Here is a 17,579-nt window from a genome sequence, read left to right on the forward strand (position 1 = left end):
GGACTGCAGAAACAAGCCCAGAGACTGAAGCCAGTTTCCACAGAGCTGTTTCAAAATCTACCTGAAGAGTGGAGGGAGGCGGGCAAGCCGCCTTGGGAATCTTTAGTCCAGGACCTCACAGCTTTCTTGTGAACATGGAGTTAGCTTCTCTGTCCTAGGTGAGGAGCAACCTCAATATATGGACCCCCCTGTCCCCAGCTCAAGCATCCAGAGCCTGCTGCCACAGTGGGGACCTTACCTCAGCACTCCTTCCGGGCAACTGGGCCTCAGTCTCTCCCACCGCAGGCTGGTGATTGTCTGAAGCCCCGAAAGCTGCTCTACCTTTAGGCAAAAAAAAAAAAAAAAAAGAAAAAGAAAAAAAAACCCTCAGTGATTGTCTCTGTCAGCCTCTTTTCTCCGGAAGGTTCCCGGTTGGTGTCATCTTGTCTCTGTGGGCACAACCTCCCTCCCTGCGGCAGCTTACTCACCGGTGTGCCTGAAAGCCTGCCAGTTGTGTGGGGGAGGCGGGGGGCCCACACCCCTCTGCCTGACACACACTGGGGCATGCCTGGAAGAGGACCCCAGGACTTCAGAGTGGCCTCCAGCTGAGACCCGGATAGTAGCCTGCTCGATAAATGTGTTTATGAGCTTAGCAGGGGGCATACATAGGTGCCCGACCAGCTATGCACGGGGGAGTGACAAGAGCTTGCTAGGAAGATATTCCCTGAGTGCCAAGGGATGTCAGGAGATGGAGCCATGGGCCTGCAATCCCAAGCCTTCTGAGTTTAGTTCCCACGCTCGGCCAGGCCTCCGGACCACTTCCTACCTTGCATCTGGCCATGGCTCTGTCCTGTGGACCCAGAAAGGATTTGCCTGAGCAGGCAGCTGTCCTTTAGTGGGCTCAGGCCATGTGTTTGCTGTCCCTTCTCCCCAGCAAGCATTCAAGACTAGACCCGCCCAGCATCAGGCAGGATCAATTGCCATCAACCCTCCCTTCCCCAGCTCTCAGCTGACCAGCCGCTGTCCTCAGATCTGGCTGGGCACACACATTCTGACACACCCTCACCCTCTCACACACGTGGGTCCACACCCAGTACAGAGCCACCTACCTGCACAGGCCTGCCTATGCCAATCCAGCCTTGCTTTCCAAATACCAATGGCCCTGGAAGCCACCCGCTTACAGGAAGATCCCCTTGAGAGGTGAGCTCAAAGCCAACACAGGAGGACTCCAGTCGGTTTGGACCAGACTCCCCTTCTCTTCTAGCACCTTCAGAGGACACAGGGGCAGCCTGATCACCATGTCTGCTATTGTACTCTGCCAGCTGCGGTCTCTCCCTGGGCACCTCTGGCTCCCTCCGTGCCTTCCATGTCCTTAGGGGGTAGTGGCAGCTTCCCAGCGAGTTCCATCTTCCTCCAAGCCGAGGCAGGGAGGGGAGAGTTAGAAGGGGCGGGCCTCAGGTACACCTCCAAGTTTTCAGCTCCCCAAATAATCAGATGCAAAGGGGGAAGGAAGAAAAGCCAAGGCGGGTGGGTGACTCAGTGACGGTGGGCCGGCTTAGTCACCTGGATGGCTGCTTGCTGCTCCCGGTACGTCAGGAACCGAGCAGTGCCCTCCCCCCACCTGCTGTGGTCCGCCGCTGCTTTCAGGAGGGGCTGGCGTGGAGCCTCCAGCGTGTCCAGGCTGTGGAGCAAGCAGCAGCCTCTCCCGCCTTCCTCTGGCCGATTGATCAGGGCCCCGTAGCCCCGGCCGCGGCGCGCCCCTCCTCCACCGTGCACCCCAGCTCACTTTGGGATTTCTCCATTAGATCCTCAGGCAGCGACCTGCTCCTTTAGGGTGCGAGCAGCTCCAACGTTGCCTGGCAATTTTGATATCGTCGGGGGTTGCCATGGGGAGGAGGGTGATGTCATTGACACAAAAAAACCCACTGAATTTACAAATCAGCTGGGGCTGGAGCTATTTATAAAAACACGTTTCTCACTGCTTTCCGTTGCTGAGGGGGAGGGCAAAGAAGGACTGAGGGGTGGGGCTCATGGAAGCCTACTGTAGTCACCGCTGCTCCCCAGAAGCCAGACCTTCTTGGCTCGGCGCCAAGTCTCACCCCCTCTCCCGCCCCTGCTCCAGGTTTGCAGCTGTGGGTCTCAGCCCTGGCAGGCGTGGCCACAGCTGGAACGCACACCCTTTACTGACTCGCATCTGGTTTTGTCCTAAAGGGCAAAAAGGGTGAGGATGAATGGTGGAGTACTCAGCCCTGTGGGTACCAGCCTTCCGCTCTCCCTTGCCCCTGCATGCCCCTCCCATGACTAGAAACAGTAGCACTGGCTGTAAAGGAGACTTGGGCTTTCAAGACTCCCACCCGCTGGTTCTCTGGATAGCTCTTGCTGAGCCCCCTGCCTCCATCACTGGCCATTTTTCTTCTGTCCACCTGTGAAGTGCCCAAGTACCAATCTTAGCTCATCCATCACTCTATCCTGACACCTCCTCTCCATGGCGTCCACTAAAATCCCGGGAAGGCTGGTCTCAAACCTTTGAAGCAGTTGTTCCATTGTGGGTACCTCACCCCACAATGGCCAACACCTGTTCCTAGATCCACACGTGCGGACAGGAGGGAACTGGGAGTTGATTCTAACCACCTGACGTCCAAGATGGCACTAAGGTGTACATATTGTTTTTGAATATCCGTTCTTAACCTTTCCCTAAAATTTGGCTAACACCCTAAGCTCCGAATTTTCCTTCTTGAGGTCACATCTCAGCTCCACAACCCACTGGTTGAGTGACTTTGGCCTGCTGTTTAACCAACTGAACCTGTGTCATCATCTATAAAATGGAGACAATTTCACCTGCCTCCCAGGATTGTGGGGATTTAGCGTACACAGTTCCTGGCTCAGGGACTCGATTGGAGAGCTCAATGAACATCTGCTTTCTTCTTGGTTGGTCTACATCGTTTATTGCTCTTCCTTACATACCCACTCACCAAGCTAATTGTCTAAAGCCATGAGTCCCAGCCACTGCCTGTGCAAAGGTCTCAGGTTGCACCTTCAGTCCCCATATCATGGAATCAAAACACCAACGTCACCCAGGGACCAACAGGAAGCATTTCCCCTTTAATTAAGTAGGCAGTTCCTTTTGGAGAACTCTGCATTTCCTCTTGGTCCTTCAACACAGCATTGTGAGGAAACAGTTACAAATGGTGCGCATAGGATCTGAAACACAGGCAGACGCACATCTGTGATGGCTCATACCTGTGATTCCATCACTCGGAAGACTAAAGCAGGGGGATTACTGTTAGTTGGAGGCTCTAGCCTAGGCTACAAAAAGAGTTCTAGACCTGTCAGAATCTAATGTGCACCCTCCTGATATATTAGTATTGCTTGTGATCAGAAAAAAAAATGGAAGCTATAATAAGGTTCACAAATAGAGGATTGACTAATATAAGTTGGTGCTTCCTAACGCAACCAAGGACCTGGATCCTTAAGAAGGATGCAGTTGGCCAGCAAGATGGCTCAGTGGGTAAAAGTGCTAGCCACACAAACCTGACAACCCTAACTGGAGCACCAGATCCCATAATGGAAGGAGAGAGATTATCCTCTGACCTCCACATGTGTGCCCTGGCATTTACGTACACATACACTAATAATAATAAATAATAATAAAATAAAATTTAAAAATTATATCTGTTTGCATGTGGGGGAAGTGACATTGTGAATGTCAGTGCCAACTAAGGGAAAAGACATCTACTTGCTGCAAGACAATGAGAAAACAGCACTTCATGTTCGCTGAAAGGTAAAAGATAAATTGCTACATCTGTGTTTAACGACAAACTCTCATGCTGTTCCCCCGAGATAGGACCTAGTAAATCTTTATTTTTAAAAAAATTAACTTTTGCATTATTTGAAATTGTCACTGGGTGAGCATGTTTTTCTAGTTTTAAAATTACAAAGTTAAAGATAAGCAAGAAGGGCTGGAGAAAAATCCCAGTGGTTAAGAGCACTGACTGCTCTTCCAGAGGATCCAGGTTTGATTCCCAGCCACACACGGCAGCTGGAAACACCTGAAACCTAATTCTAGGGGATCTGACGCCCTTTTCTGGCCTTAGTGGGTGCCAGACACACATGTGGTCCACAAATATGCAGGCAAACACCTATATACATAAAACAAAAACTCTACAGAAATAATCCTGAGTTTAAAATTTCAAATACAGACTACAGAGCTAACATGGGAACCCACAAGCTACGAAGAGTAGTTAAAATACTTGTATCTGAACATCTCTCAATTTCATTTTAAGGCAATGTGGGCATATGAAAAATCTTTGTTTTCTTCTTTCAAATTTCCAGAAATTGTCCGTTTTAGAAGGAAGGGCAACATAAAGGTTGAAGGAGTTAAGAGGCGGGTTTTTATTATTATTATTATTATTATTATTATTCTACATTTGAAAGAATAGTTGATTGCAATAACAATTACAGTCACTTTCTTTAGGAAATGGGACAGTTCTAGGGTCCTGCTGGTCTATAAGAAGTAGCAGAAATCCAGAAGAAACTGCCAGCATCCCCAGTCCAGTCACATCTCCCTTCTGCCACAATACCCAGCAGACACAGATAAGGGCAAGGACAAGAAGAACAAAACAAGCCGCCTCCCTCTCCCCCCTGGACCAGTCATGTTCTCCAGATATCAGCCCGGAGAATGGAGAACAGCACAGAGAAATCAGGGCAGCCTCAGGGCCTCTAAGCATCTGATCCCAGTCTACAGGGATGCTCACACCTGGACAAAAGCTTCGAAGCACCTAAGGCAACCAGGCACGGGGACCAAGGGGATTCTGATTGGTTGGCTCAGGTCATGTGTCCACCTCTCACTCTGGCGAAGGGGAGGGAGATTCTGGGAACAGGGCTTCTGCTCTCACACATGTGAGCTGGGAAATTAGTGTGCTCTCATTAAAGGAAAGGGAACTGGGTGCCCCACCACCAAAAAACACACTCAGCAACAACAAATACATCCGCCAGGGGGCGTCGCAGTATCTCCACCACTTTTTCTAATTGAGGTCACTTCCTGAGAGTCAGCAGTGTTGTCTATTAGATTCCTCAGATCTTTAGGGACTTCTGAAAGCTGATGAAAGCACAGTCCCAGTCCTCTGTCATGTTGTATGGTTGGGGGATGCGATCTGTAAACTCAGGTCTGTACACACGTGCACACACACACAGGCCATGAAGGGAAGATCTGCCACGAGCCATAGACAGAATTCCTGAAAAGGCTTGACTATTGCCTGTTGCAAATGAGAGGTCTCAGATACCCCAAGTCCTGGCCAGTGTGGTATGCCCAACACCCTCCTTGTCCTTTTGGAGTGGCCATCCTCCCTCCAGCAGCCTCTGAGCTCTCTGGGACAGGATACAACGGCTGCTTGTGTCATGTGGTTGAATGAGGGACCATCAGAAGATGTTCCTTAGAACACGTGATTCAAAGCACAAATGGATTCGAGGAAGTCCCACCCCTTCTTCTAAAGATGCCAACTGCCAACAGCAGCCCTGGGAGATGAGGTGATTCAGCAAAAACACGGAGGAAATTACAGGCAGTCGGGAGTAGAAGGTAGCTTTTCTGCCTCCCAGGTTTGGGTGTTCCCGACTGCTGACACAGGCCTGTTGTAGCCGATAGCCCTGAGTGCGAGATGATAGTTCAGTGACTCTGGTCAGGCAGCGGCAGTCCTGTCCACGTGGACATTTTGGCCTTTAAATTTTGGCTCCCAGGGATCTGTCGCAGTGTGAGTCAGCCAAGCCAGTGTCCTTGCGACTTCAAAATAAAGTCTTTTGTTTTGCTCGCTTCTGTTTTTGTGAATGAAGACAGACTCACGAGCTCAGTAGTGACCTTCCTTACTTCACAGAGTCAGCTCGGCAGGAATAACCGCTTGCACTTGCGTTTGTCCCGTTTCATGGTTTTGAATCATTTGGGGGTGTGGTTGGGAAAACCTTGTCAATAACAAAAACTAAAGTTTTCATACACCAAGAACTCCAAAGTTTTGCCTTAAGTGACAAAGTATTAGACGCAAACCTTGGGGCTCAAAGCGTTAGACACAAACTTTGGGGTTCCAGTGTGTCCAAAGATTTCCTCTTTATGGCCCCAGCTGTCTTAACCTTGTGGTGCTCCCCCACACTCCCCTCCCCCACACTCCCTACCACCTTTTACACAGCTCTTTCTGCTGACTGAGCTGGGCTTGCCCGCACCTGCCTAGGCTGTCAGAGCCTGGAAGAGAGGAGCCACACCCACCCAGGGCCAGCCCAGCCCAGGTCAGGACAAGCCTGAGAGCAACAGCTTGGACACATTGACAGGTGTTGCCCCTGGATGCCCTGCACCTCAGAGCTGGCCTAGTCCTGGCCTTCAAGTGGGAGAGGCTAGCCCAGAGGCAGAAGTCCATCCCAGGTCACTGCACCCACTCTAGGGGGTTGGCAACCAAGAGGAGAATCACTAGGTCCATACAAGGTGTTCCTAGAGGGAAGGGGACCCCAGGATCCTGTCGATGGGGGTGCCCCAGGTCCCCTGCATGCCCTATCCAGCTCTGCTCCACCTTCCTTGAGGTCTGCCGGCAGACCTCAAGGTCTCCTTTCTCTAGATGTGGGTGTCCAGGTGGCTGGTGAGGGAATGTGGGCGGGAACTCTTCCTCTTTTGGTAAAGGCTGAGGCAAGGGGTGCCAGGAGGGGCCACCAATGACCACCCGGCAGAGGGTACTGTGGGCCACGTCCCCCTTCCCCCACCCCCAACCTCCCACACCCGACCCCCGCAGGCCTGACCTGGGATGAAGTTGCTTCTCTTCCTGAAAGTAAAGAGGAGGGAGAGGAGCCTTCCAATATCGCAGCTGGACTGCAATCCTGGCTGCCAGTAGGAAGGAACAGGTTGGGAGGAACTGTGAGGGAGCAGAAGAAAGACAGGACTCTTCCCTGAGAAGCCTGCACACCCACCACGACCCGGTTTCGGGGACTTGGGAGGGGAAAGATCAGCGTTCCAAGCACAGAGCCAGGGCAGGCGCACACTGGCCTTGTCCCATCTTCCCTTCCTTCTCATGTCTTAGTCACCATGTTGTGGGGGAAGTGAGTGAGGGATCCTGAGTCAGTCTGTCACAGGGTCAGGAGTGACCCTGGCGAGGGCCCCTCTTCCAGAGAAACTTTTGCTTGGCACAGGGATTTTCAAGTAGGTAAATAGGGGGGCAGAGTTCTTTGGAAGTGCACTCAGGAGACAGAGGCTGCACAGAGAAAAGCCGGCATTGGGGGACATTTAACAGCCAGGCAAGGTAAGGAGAGGCACAGACTCCTCAAAGCACCCCAAAGCGAGTGCAGTGACCCTAGATGGTTACGAGAAGCCTGCAGCTCAGTGTCTGAAGAGCCTGTCCCAAGTCCCAGAGGGACTGGCAGGTTCAAGATCCGGGGTCTGTGTCCGGCTTTTCCAGAGGCAATTCAGGACAGAGGCAAGACTTACTGAGGAGGTTTGCATTTTTTTAGATGACACAGCACAGGGGTGGGTCACTTGTAAGGAACCACCTGCCTCTGTGACTGGAGGGTTCCACGGCTGTGGGCCAGGAAAGCCAGGAACTTAGACCTCAGGTAGGAGCTGGCTTTCAGTACTTAGTTGTTCTGCAGCCGGCAGCAGACCAGGAGCAGCCTAGCTTATTGATAGCTATGTGATTCATCCCCTGCAGAGGATCACATACAGGCAGTAGTGGTTCCAGGAGGGGCTACCCACTGCTGTCAGAAAAAGGAGAGAGAGAGAGAGAGAGAGAGAGAGAGAGAGAGAGAGAGAGAGAGAGAAAGGAAAAACATAACTGACTGGCATTTCAGTAGGAAAAGGATGAAAAAGAAAAGTCTTTTGTCAGTGATGGGCACTCATCCAGATCCTGGCCAGGTGGCCCTGGAAGTGAGTGAGGATCGTCCAGGGAGGGGCGGGGTTAACTCTGAGGGGTCAAGGGCCCTGTAGATTGCTGCTCAGAAGTCAGTCACAAACCACAGCGCCAAGTGGGACTGGCGGGAAGCCAGGGGCCACAGATACGCTGTGCAGAGCCTTCCTACCAACCTAGAAAGTGCTGGGCCTTCATATGCCAGCACCACCCACGGATGCAGAACCTTCTGAAAACGCCCCAGTTTCCGGGAGAGCAAGGGCAGCAGGAGGCCTGCGGAGGGCGGCTCCCCAGAGTTTAGTTAAAGGGGCTTTTTCTCCTCACACATACTGCTAAACCTTGCACCACCTCGATGAATTAATCCACCCAGCCAACAAACTCCTCCTGAGTGCCTGCTAACTGCAGGAGACAACTCAGCAAGTGTTATCTGAATGAAGTCTGTAACCTGGGCAGACATTATCCCATTGTAGAGCTGGGGAAACTAAAGTTTCCTAAGGCTAGCTCACTCATTCAGATAGTGGCAGAGCGTATCTAAGAAACACTCATTCCTTTCTGCTCCCTGCCTTTTTCTGCTTCTAATCGCGGAGCAGACGCCATTGATCGTCCTTCTAAACCAGCTTCACCTCCCTTCTTTGCGGATGAAGCCCGGTTATCTGAATGCACACCTTCTACCCACAAGCCTAGGGAGGAGTCCCTTCCCAGCCCTGGGGATGAATATGGATTAGATCAACGCAGTCTCAGTAACCGCTTTTTCTTCCCTTAGGCAGGGATTGGCTTAGGCTCCAAATATGTGACATTGTGGCCAAGAGACGTGTGGGGAAGGATGTCTGCAAGGTCTGTTTGCTTTGTCTTCTTCTTTTTTCCAGCTTCAAGTTGTCCAAACTGTGATAGCCAACTGCTCTCACTAGGGCATCAGCCAGAGGCAAAGGCCAGCATCTGACGACAGGTTAGGAGGGTGACAAGAAGACACCGAGTATCACGTGCCCGCTGTTATGTGAGGGAACCAGGCCTTTCCGGTTTTGTTGTGGTTTGCTTTTGCCAGTTCCGGACTACTTAATTCACGCAGCTCCAACTCCTGCCCAGCTGGGGTGGCTCCTGGCTGCCCTGTCCACTGGTTTCACTTTCTGAGTGTCCTAACAGACTATGGGTTCTACATCCTCAGCTCTTGCTTGTGGCTTTCCTTGAGATGTCCCCCTAAGGTCTCCCCACCCCCACTCCCAGCTGAAGAGATGCCGCTCTTGCAGAAGACTTGAGTTGGGGTCCCAGGACACGCACGGAGACCCACAATCACCCGTGACTCTAGTTCCAGGGGATCCAACACCCTCCTTTGGCCTCTGTTGGCTCCTGCTCGCTGTGGTGAACATTCACATACTGTGGCACATATACAAACACACGAAAAGACTTTATACTTTTTCTTATTATCGTGTGTGCATGCTGGGTGAGGAGCGCGTACGCTACGGCTATCTGAAGCTACAGGGAGGTCCGAGGACAACTTCGTGGTCAGTCCTCTCCTACCACACATAGGTTTTAGGGACTGAACTAGGTTTCCAGGCTTGTGTGGGAAGCACCTTTACCCATGAGCCACCTTGCTGCCTGTGCTGACTCTGATTTCTCCTGTGTTCCTTCTTGGCTACTCTGTTGTTGTATCCCGTACACTCTAAATTATAAACTCCTCCCAGGAAATGAGCAGCCCTTCCGTTTCTTTAAATCCCATGATAGGTGAAGGACCATTGTGAAGCTTAATAAATATTTATTGGTTAGTTTTTTTTTTGAAACTACATTCCAGGATATCATTTGCTGCCCTGGAGGAGGTCTGTGGACTGGTTTCAACAAGCAGTAAGACAGGAATCAATGACTGCAGCTGGAGGCCACGCAAGTAGGCGTGCGAAGCTTCTCACCGGCTCCTGGCTGGGATTCAACAATGGGGCAGTTTCAGCCTTGCTCTTCTCAGGGTTGGATGCTGGGGAGACAGATCAATCTATGACTTGCTGTGAGCCCAAGTAAGGTCCGGCTCTTCTCTCTCCTGCTCACTAGCACAGCCTGTGTAGAGGGACTGCATGCAATGGCAGACTGGCCCGCTCTGATCCACAGCCAGACACCAGCAGGGCCACTTTTCCAGTTCCTAAGTCAAGCTCAGGGAACTTCCTATTTCCCCCCGACTTTTTCCTAGCAAGCAACCAATCGACTCGCATTCAGAGTGGGAAGCACACAACGAGAAGGCTCAAAAGCCCAAGTGCAAGCAGGAGAGGCCAAGGATTTTGCCTTGTGTGATGTCAGTGGGTCCTGCTCCCTAAGACAGCCAGAGATTTCCCATGTAGGGAAAAGGAGGGGAGGGGAGTGAGGCACCACGTCTGTGGGTGGCTTGTGGGCAGCACTAGCCCGGTGTGTGAGGGTAGATGGGGCCCGAGATAAAGATTCATGCACTTTGCACACAGCGCAGAAGTCCCACAGCGGCAGGTCAGTGACCCTTTGGATCCAGTCTTATGGACCAAAATGGAGGGGCGGATACTCCCTCCTGATGATCTGGTGTTTGTTTCTTTTGATATTCCAACCTTTAGATTTCAGAACAATTTTGTTGTTGTTGTTGTTGTTTTGTTTTTCGAGACAGGGGTTCTCTGTGTAACAGCCCAGGCTGTCCTGGAACATGCTATGTAGACCAGGTTGGCCTTGAACTCACAGAGATCCACCTGCTTCTGCCCCCCCCCCCCCAAGTGCTGGGATTACAGGTGTATGCCACCACTGCCCAGCCAGAACGGTCTCTTGACTGTTTTATCACAGTCCGAGTTTAGGTGCACTGAGTATTATGAATTAAGGCAAGGCAGGAAGTGGGCTGAGGATGTGTCTAGGAAACAGAAGGCCCTGGGGTCCATCTCCAGCATCTCAAAAAGTACAGACTGAATGACTAGGACAAAGAGGACACTGACTACTCAGGCCACTTGGCCACAGGCTGCTTCCAGTACTGAGGGGTATTATGCCCCCCCCCATCCCCGAACCTGCCCATTCTGCCTGTCTACCCGGAGACCTCTATCCCCTGGGGTTGACTTTCCAAGCCGAAGGGTAAGGGGTACTGAGGTTCCGGGTATTGAGGGTAATAGAGCGGCTGCAGTAACAGGGAAACGGACACAGTGCGCTAGCTGAGCAAAGGAGAACACATGCGCAATAGCCAATCCAAGCAGAGGGAGAAAGCAGATGTGCCTAGCGCTCCGGAAAATGGGAAGCGGATCGGGTACAGGTCCTGGCTCACCCTGTGGGCCCAGACCAGAGAGAGACAGGAGCTTGGCATAGGGTGGAGGGTCACCGAAGGGCCAAGCCATACACCATGTGCTTCAAACGGTCACAGACCATTTATGTCCTCTATTATGGTTGGTTTTAATGTCAACTTGCCACAAATTAGAATCACTCAGTAAGGAGCCGCACCTGAAGACTGTCCTAGTGCCTTGATTGATGTGGGGAGGCACACCCCGATTGTGGGTAAAGCCCGTATGAAAAAAGGCATTTCAGAAGGATGCTCATCTCGCTTTGCCTCACTTGGCCTCTCGCACCAACTTGATTCTCCCAGTTGTTGAATCCTTCACTGACAGTAGAACCAGTTTCCAAGCTCCCTCACAGACTAGGAACCACCTCCCGGGCTCCCACAATTATTGTGGGGCTCATCCAACTGCTGAGGCACTTAGCTTCAAGGACTGAGTAACTACCAGGTTCTCAGCACCTCAGGTATGATTTCAGTAGCTGCCACTATTTTATAAGTCATTTAACACTTCATCTCCTTGGTTCTGTCTGCCCTGTAGAGTGAGCTGACATCTCCCTTTCAGGTTGACTTCAAAGACATTTTCTATACCCCCACATGGAAACTGTCAATACCCTGACCCATTTGCAGGGTCTGTGGTGTTCCTCACTTTAGGGACCTTGACCACGCTTAGGTCATATACATACTGCACAGCCCCTCTGTGCAAAAGCAGTTTGGGGGATGTTTTGGGTGCAGTGCTCTGCCTCAGCTTCTCCTGGCTCTCCCATACCATCTATTCCCAGTCTCTTGGGCTTTCTCTGGACTGTTTATGGGTGTTCTACTATCCATGGGGTGTTGTCCCCTAGTTTTTGCTCTTTCTTCTGCTCCCCACAGCCCAGGCTGATCTACCACTGTGTCTGGGACAGTTCTGCATCCCCATGGCCCCAGTGTGTCACACTGAAGCACTGGTGGGCAAGAGCAGCTGTGTTCCTGAGACCTGACTCTCACAGAGGGTTTTGTCCTCACAGCTGGGAGCTCTAAGGCTGGTGCTGGCCTCTGAGTGCTTGTGTCCTGGAAGATGTGCCTGCCACACGGTTCCAAGCCTCACCTGAGTCTCCATAGCCTTTGTTCTAACCTCAAGGAATCCTGGTGACCTAGAACGTGGCTGCCTTGATGATTCTCTGGCCACCACAGGGCTGGAGGAACAACTCCCCAAGCTGTTGTATTTTGCTTTTATGCTGCCGGGTTTGAAATCAAAGCCTTACTCGCGTGTGTAAAGCAAGTGCTGTACCGCTGAGCCATGTCCTGGTGCTAACGCGCTTTTCATTAAAAACTAAGAATTTATTTTCATGATGCTGGCAATGGATCCTAGGGCCTTGCAAATGCTAAGCACCCTGCCACTGAGCTACGTCTCCAGCTCCCAAATGCTTTTCAACATACCTCACTGAAGTGAAAGGAAGGGTTGGAGCAATTAGACAAAAAGCATCACGTGATTAGGGTGAGCCGAACCAGCTCTGTATCTGCAGCACATGTGGCATCCCTGTTTCAGCTGAACATGAACCCAAATTTAGTATGCATGGAAACAAAAGGGTACATGCCACAAAGAAGACACTTCAGAAATGACAGTTGTAGGGATAGTCTCGATATGTAGCCCAGGCTGACCTCAACCTCGAGGTCCTGCTCAGCCTCTGGACTACAGGCATGCACCACCACACCCGGCATAACTTTAATCTGAAAGGTATAACCTAGACAGTGAAGTATATCACAATGTGAATTTAACAGTCACTTAGCATGCTAATGCTGCATGATAAAATGGCATACTAAAGTGAGATCGAGAGCTGAGGAGAGACCTTAACCTCAGAGCCAATATAATTGATCTCTGAATTTGTAGTCATCCACCCCCCCCCAGTATTTTCATTTTTGAGAATTATACATATTGCTGGATACAGTGTAGGAGATATGAATCCCTTGCTTACAAGGGGTTTGAAAACTAGCAGTTTGGGCAACCTCAGTGTCAGAGTGAGGCTGATATAAGCTTGAATAACTACTGCTGAGCATTGAGTCAGCCATGGGGTCTCTCAAGTGCAATAGCAGAAGCAGCTGATTCGGTGGGGAGACAGGGCATCTGCAGACACCCGGCTGAAGCTATCAACGGTCCTTTCATAGTCATACGGATCAGCTTGGGACAACTCAAGGTTTCACTCAAAAATTATTAATTTGTGGACCTGTGAGTGCATGAAGACAACTTGAAAGGGGTTCGTCCTTCCGCCTTGGGGGCCCCAGGATGCTACTCAAGTCACTAGGCTCGGGGGGCCAGGGCTTTTACCTGCTGAGCCATCTCAGCACACGCACACTCATGCACACACACACTCACACACAGGCCAATAGCACGTGTGGAGGTCAGAGAACAACTTTCAGGAATTGGTTCTCTTCTTCCATCAGGTGGGTTCCAGGGATCAAACTCAGGTTGTTAATTTACCCACCTAAAGAGTTAATTTTAAAGAAGTTGGGCTGTGTGTCATTCAATCCCTTGTTCACAGACACAAATGTTACACAGATGACAGAAATGGTGGCTTCAGAAGTGTACATCGAACAGATGTACACAAAACACAAAACGTTCAGATTCACTGAGTTTTCAGCATTCAGCTATGTTCTCTAATGATGTTACGGTGAAGAGCCGAGGCTGCTCTCGCAGAGAACCTGAGTTGGGTTCCAGCACAGCACACACCCACACAGTGGCTCACCACCCATTAGCTCCATTTCCAGGGGATCCGACACCGTCTTCTTCTGACTTCCATGGGCACCAGGAATGCATGTGCTGCACAGACATGCAGGCAAAACACTCAAACACATAAAATAAATAAATCTTAAAAAACTAAGTAAAACCAAGGACCTGGGTTTGATTCCTGGCACCCACATGACAGCTAATGACTACAATGCCAGCTCCGGGGAATCCAGTTCCATGGGCACTGAGTCAGTGTACTGAATAGATACCCAGGCAAAATACCCATACTAAACAAATCTTTGATAAAGCTTGCTAAATTTCCCAGGCTTTTATTTATTTAATTTTTGAGACAGGGTCCTAGCTGTCCCAGAACTGGCTCTGTAGACCAGGCTAGCTTTGAACTCCCCGAGACCCACCTGTCTGCCCCAGGGTTGGGATTAAAGGTGTGTGCCACTACACCTGGTACCCTAATGTTTTAAAACACAAGCTGGAAGTGACTGCTTGTCTCACTTCTGTTTCCTCTGAGGAGGACTCAAGGCAAACTGGTGCTAACGGCATATGCCTGGGTGTCACACGGGTCCCGCTGGGGACAATGAGTCTCGGAGCAGTGAGGGCAGCTGTTAGCACATCATAGAGATGTTTGGGTAATGTAAGTTCTTAAGGAAAATTTCTCAGAAAATATTTAAATTTAGAAAGGATTGTCAAATTGGCTTCTAAGAATGAACCTGCATAATGAGTGATTGCTTTCTTAATCTCACTAGTGTATTTTTCTTTAATATAATAATCTACGTATTTAAAATATACATTAGACTTTTGAGTATTTTGCCTGCATGTTTGTATGCACACATGTGTGCCTGGTGCCCTGAGAGGTCAGAAGAGCATGCTGGATCCCCTGGAACTGGAATAACAGATGGTTGTGAGCCACCAACCATGTGGGTCCTAGGACTAAAACCAAGGTCCTCTGGAGAGCAACAAGTGCTCTTAACCTGAGTCATTTCTCCAGCCCCTCAAGAACACAATTTTCATTCTTGTAAATGATGATACAGTTTCAATGTCTTTCATTAGTGGACGCTGAAGTTCTCACTTACATGTCTTAATACGTTGTTCATTTCCCATTTCTGTTCTGTTTTTCATACTTCGGCACAAGGTTTTATTTATTATTTAGGTGCTGCTCTAGGTATTACAGTTAAGAACTAACGTAAATTCCTTAAAGAGTTTAAATTGTAGTGGGGGATATGGAAAAAGGGATTTGTATATACAAGCACGCATGAGGAATACTTCCTTGGGCACAAGACGGTGAAAGGCACTATGGAAGATACAGAAGGTGAAAAGGGCAGAAGTAACAGGGAACCCGTGGGATGCCATACTGCATAAGGTCTAGTTCAGAAAAGACCTGATTGAAGGAAGAAAGTAAGCCACCCACAGAACTGGAAAACAACTACTTGTCCTTTTCAAAACAAAGGTTTGTCCGTACAGCAACTTGGCTGCCTAGCCTGCTGAAGAATTCGCTAGACGGAAGCTTATATTAAAGGCTCTAAATTTCCTAGGTCAATGTAGGAAAACTGGGAACTAAGGAGAGCAGAGGAGAGGGGCTTGATTACAGAAAGACACAGGGTCATCATTTTATATTTTCAGTATAAGAAGCAAATTAAAGATGTTTGAAGAGTTGTATTTTGGTTGAGAGAAAACATTTTTTAGTTATTATTTGGAACCAAATCATGTTTTATGGCTTTAACTGTACAGTTTGCTTAAGGTTTTTTTGTTTATTTGTTTCATTTTTCGAGACAGGGTTTCTCTGTGTAACAGCCTTAGCTGGTCTGGAACTAGCCCTGTAGACCAAGCTGGTCTCGAACTCACAGAGATCCATCTCTCTCTGCCTTCCAAAGGCTGGGAGTAAAGGTGTGCGCCACCATCACAAGGCTTAATATTTTAAATTGAGATATTTACTTAGGAGTTAGTTTCTGCTTCCTAGCGTTAGAGCAGTAGTAGTAGTGACAACCATGGGAAAGTCAGGTCTAACGTGAAGGAACATCGAATAACATCGATTGCTTTAATATGAAGTAAACAACTAGATGATTTTCATTACCCTTACTGAAAAAACAAACCCCTCAAGGCCAAGAGCAGCTGGTGTTCTCTGGTGTCCAGTGTCCCATCAGACTTACTTTCTTCCAAATTAGTCCACATTTCCGAGCCCTCTTTAGGTTCTGACCCCTGCTTCCTCAAGTCAAGGAAAGCCATCTTCTATCCCCTTAGCAATCCCTGCTCCCCTCTGCACGGAACAGAAGGTGAGTATTCCATTCCAAAAGATTGGTAGGTGCTTTTGGCAACCACAATATAAAACTGCAAACACTCAGATGTGAGCCATGTGCAAAACACAACTTTGAAACCTCAGAAAAGTTGGTCTCGGGCACATTGTCTGACCTGTTTCCATCTGGGCACCTGCTCGAAGGCCAGAGACACCTGAACAAGGGCCGACGAGCTGCTTGTTATAGCTCAATGGCAGCTGCTCTAAATCTAGGACACATAAGTTTCCATGGTAAAATAATGCCTTTCCAAAATTAAACCATTTATCACCTTAGTTTACAAATGTAGATGAAATACCAGAAGTACAAATTTAACAAAAACTTTTTTATTATAACATACATGGTGAGTGTAAGAATACATGTTGTAAAATTACAAAAGAGAAGAGCAGAGGGGAAAGTAGAAACAAAAAGGCTAAAATGTACCCATTTGTACGGGTGAGGCTGTCAGGGCAGCGATCTGTTAAAAACCAGGCCACTCAGTAAACTGGAGAAAGAACTGGTGGTGTGTCCAAGTGTGCCCAATTAGATGACAGCATCTGCAGGCCCGCTTCCCACAACACAGCACAGCTTAGGAGGCAAGGACCTGGGAGGGACTCGACTGTCTGTCCTGCTGGAGGAGCAAAGCTCCAGGACTAATTACCTTCCCCACCTTCCACAAGGCTTTGTCCAGGTGACTGTGGAATGTGGTGTTAAAAAGCCCACTCATTTCTGCTGCAAGCTCCCTCAGGACAGACACTGTGGACTCATTACTGGCATTCAGAATCCTCACAAAGAATTTATTCCATAATTCACCGTCTTTTAGCCTAAGAAAATATAAAAATCATTTCTATCAAGATCAGGTATATGAAGATTAGAATTCTTTCAGTTTAACCCAGCAGTCCATCAATGTGCCAAAGTGATGCAGGGTATACCCAGCAATCTAAGGTTGGAGAGCTTTGGAAGAACTACAAAAATCTACCACGATGGTGTGCAATGCACAAAGGGAAAGCCGTTCATTCTCTCACCCAAGCCTGCAGATCTCTTCTGTATACTAAAATACAGTAACGTCTCCTGGCTTCTCTCCTCTATAAACGGTACAAAGAAATTGCTTCCCCTCTTACTTTCCTGACTCCCACCTCAGGGGTCTGTCACCCTCACAGTTCTCTGAATGTTCAACTTGATTAAAGTGCCTTGCTTACTTATCCTTGTTGTCTGTGGGATGGAAAACATCCGCTGCTACAGAGGGCAGGGATGCCAGGAGAGGCCAGCTCACCCAACCTGATCCGCCCGTGTTAGCTACACCTCGCTGGTCCACAGCTAACTGGAGATGCCAATTGATCCAAACATCTTAAAGTAGGCTTCAAGCATTTTGTTAACTTATTTATTATTGCTATTGTATGAGACAGGGTCTCACTGTCTAGCCCTGGTTGGTTTTGAACCTTCCTCCCAAGTGCTGGGATTAAAGGTACGAGCCACCATCTCAGGCTCAAACCTACTTT

At 49.3% G+C, this 17,579-nt stretch overlaps 2 protein-coding genes across 7 annotated transcripts in view; both read right to left on the reverse strand.

Annotated features, from left to right (window-relative positions):
- The window catches only part of Pak6 (p21 (RAC1) activated kinase 6), a 34,343-nt gene extending 32,379 nt beyond the window's left edge, over window positions 1–1,964 (reverse strand). For 2 of the 5 annotated variants that reach the window (XM_085696475.2, XM_085696479.2), the window contains exons 1-2: window positions 1,085–1,962; window positions 239–317 (exon numbers count right to left, since the gene is read on the reverse strand). The gene's annotated coding sequence lies outside the window, so the exon portion shown is untranslated. Of the gene's footprint in view, window positions 1–238; window positions 322–467; window positions 500–805; window positions 964–1,084 lie in introns of those variants that run through there. The other 3 variants (XR_015004096.2, XM_085696476.2, XM_085696477.2) reach the window with 3 other exon arrangements.
- A 14,447-nt stretch (window positions 1,965–16,411) lies between these two features.
- Bub1b (BUB1 mitotic checkpoint serine/threonine kinase B) overlaps window positions 16,412–17,579 on the reverse strand; it is a 49,882-nt gene continuing 48,714 nt past the window's right edge. For both annotated transcript variants that reach the window (XM_048459601.3, XM_048459600.3), the window contains exon 23: window positions 16,412–16,904. In XM_048459601.3, coding sequence (XP_048315558.3) covers window positions 16,670–16,904 — 235 coding nt within the window. In that variant the 3' untranslated portion in view covers window positions 16,412–16,669. The remainder of the gene's footprint in view (window positions 16,905–17,579) is intronic.

This window comes from Myodes glareolus, chromosome 10, assembly GCF_982192425.1.
Source record: "Myodes glareolus chromosome 10, mMyoGla1.1, whole genome shotgun sequence".
Lineage (NCBI taxonomy): Eukaryota > Metazoa > Chordata > Mammalia > Rodentia > Cricetidae > Myodes > Myodes glareolus.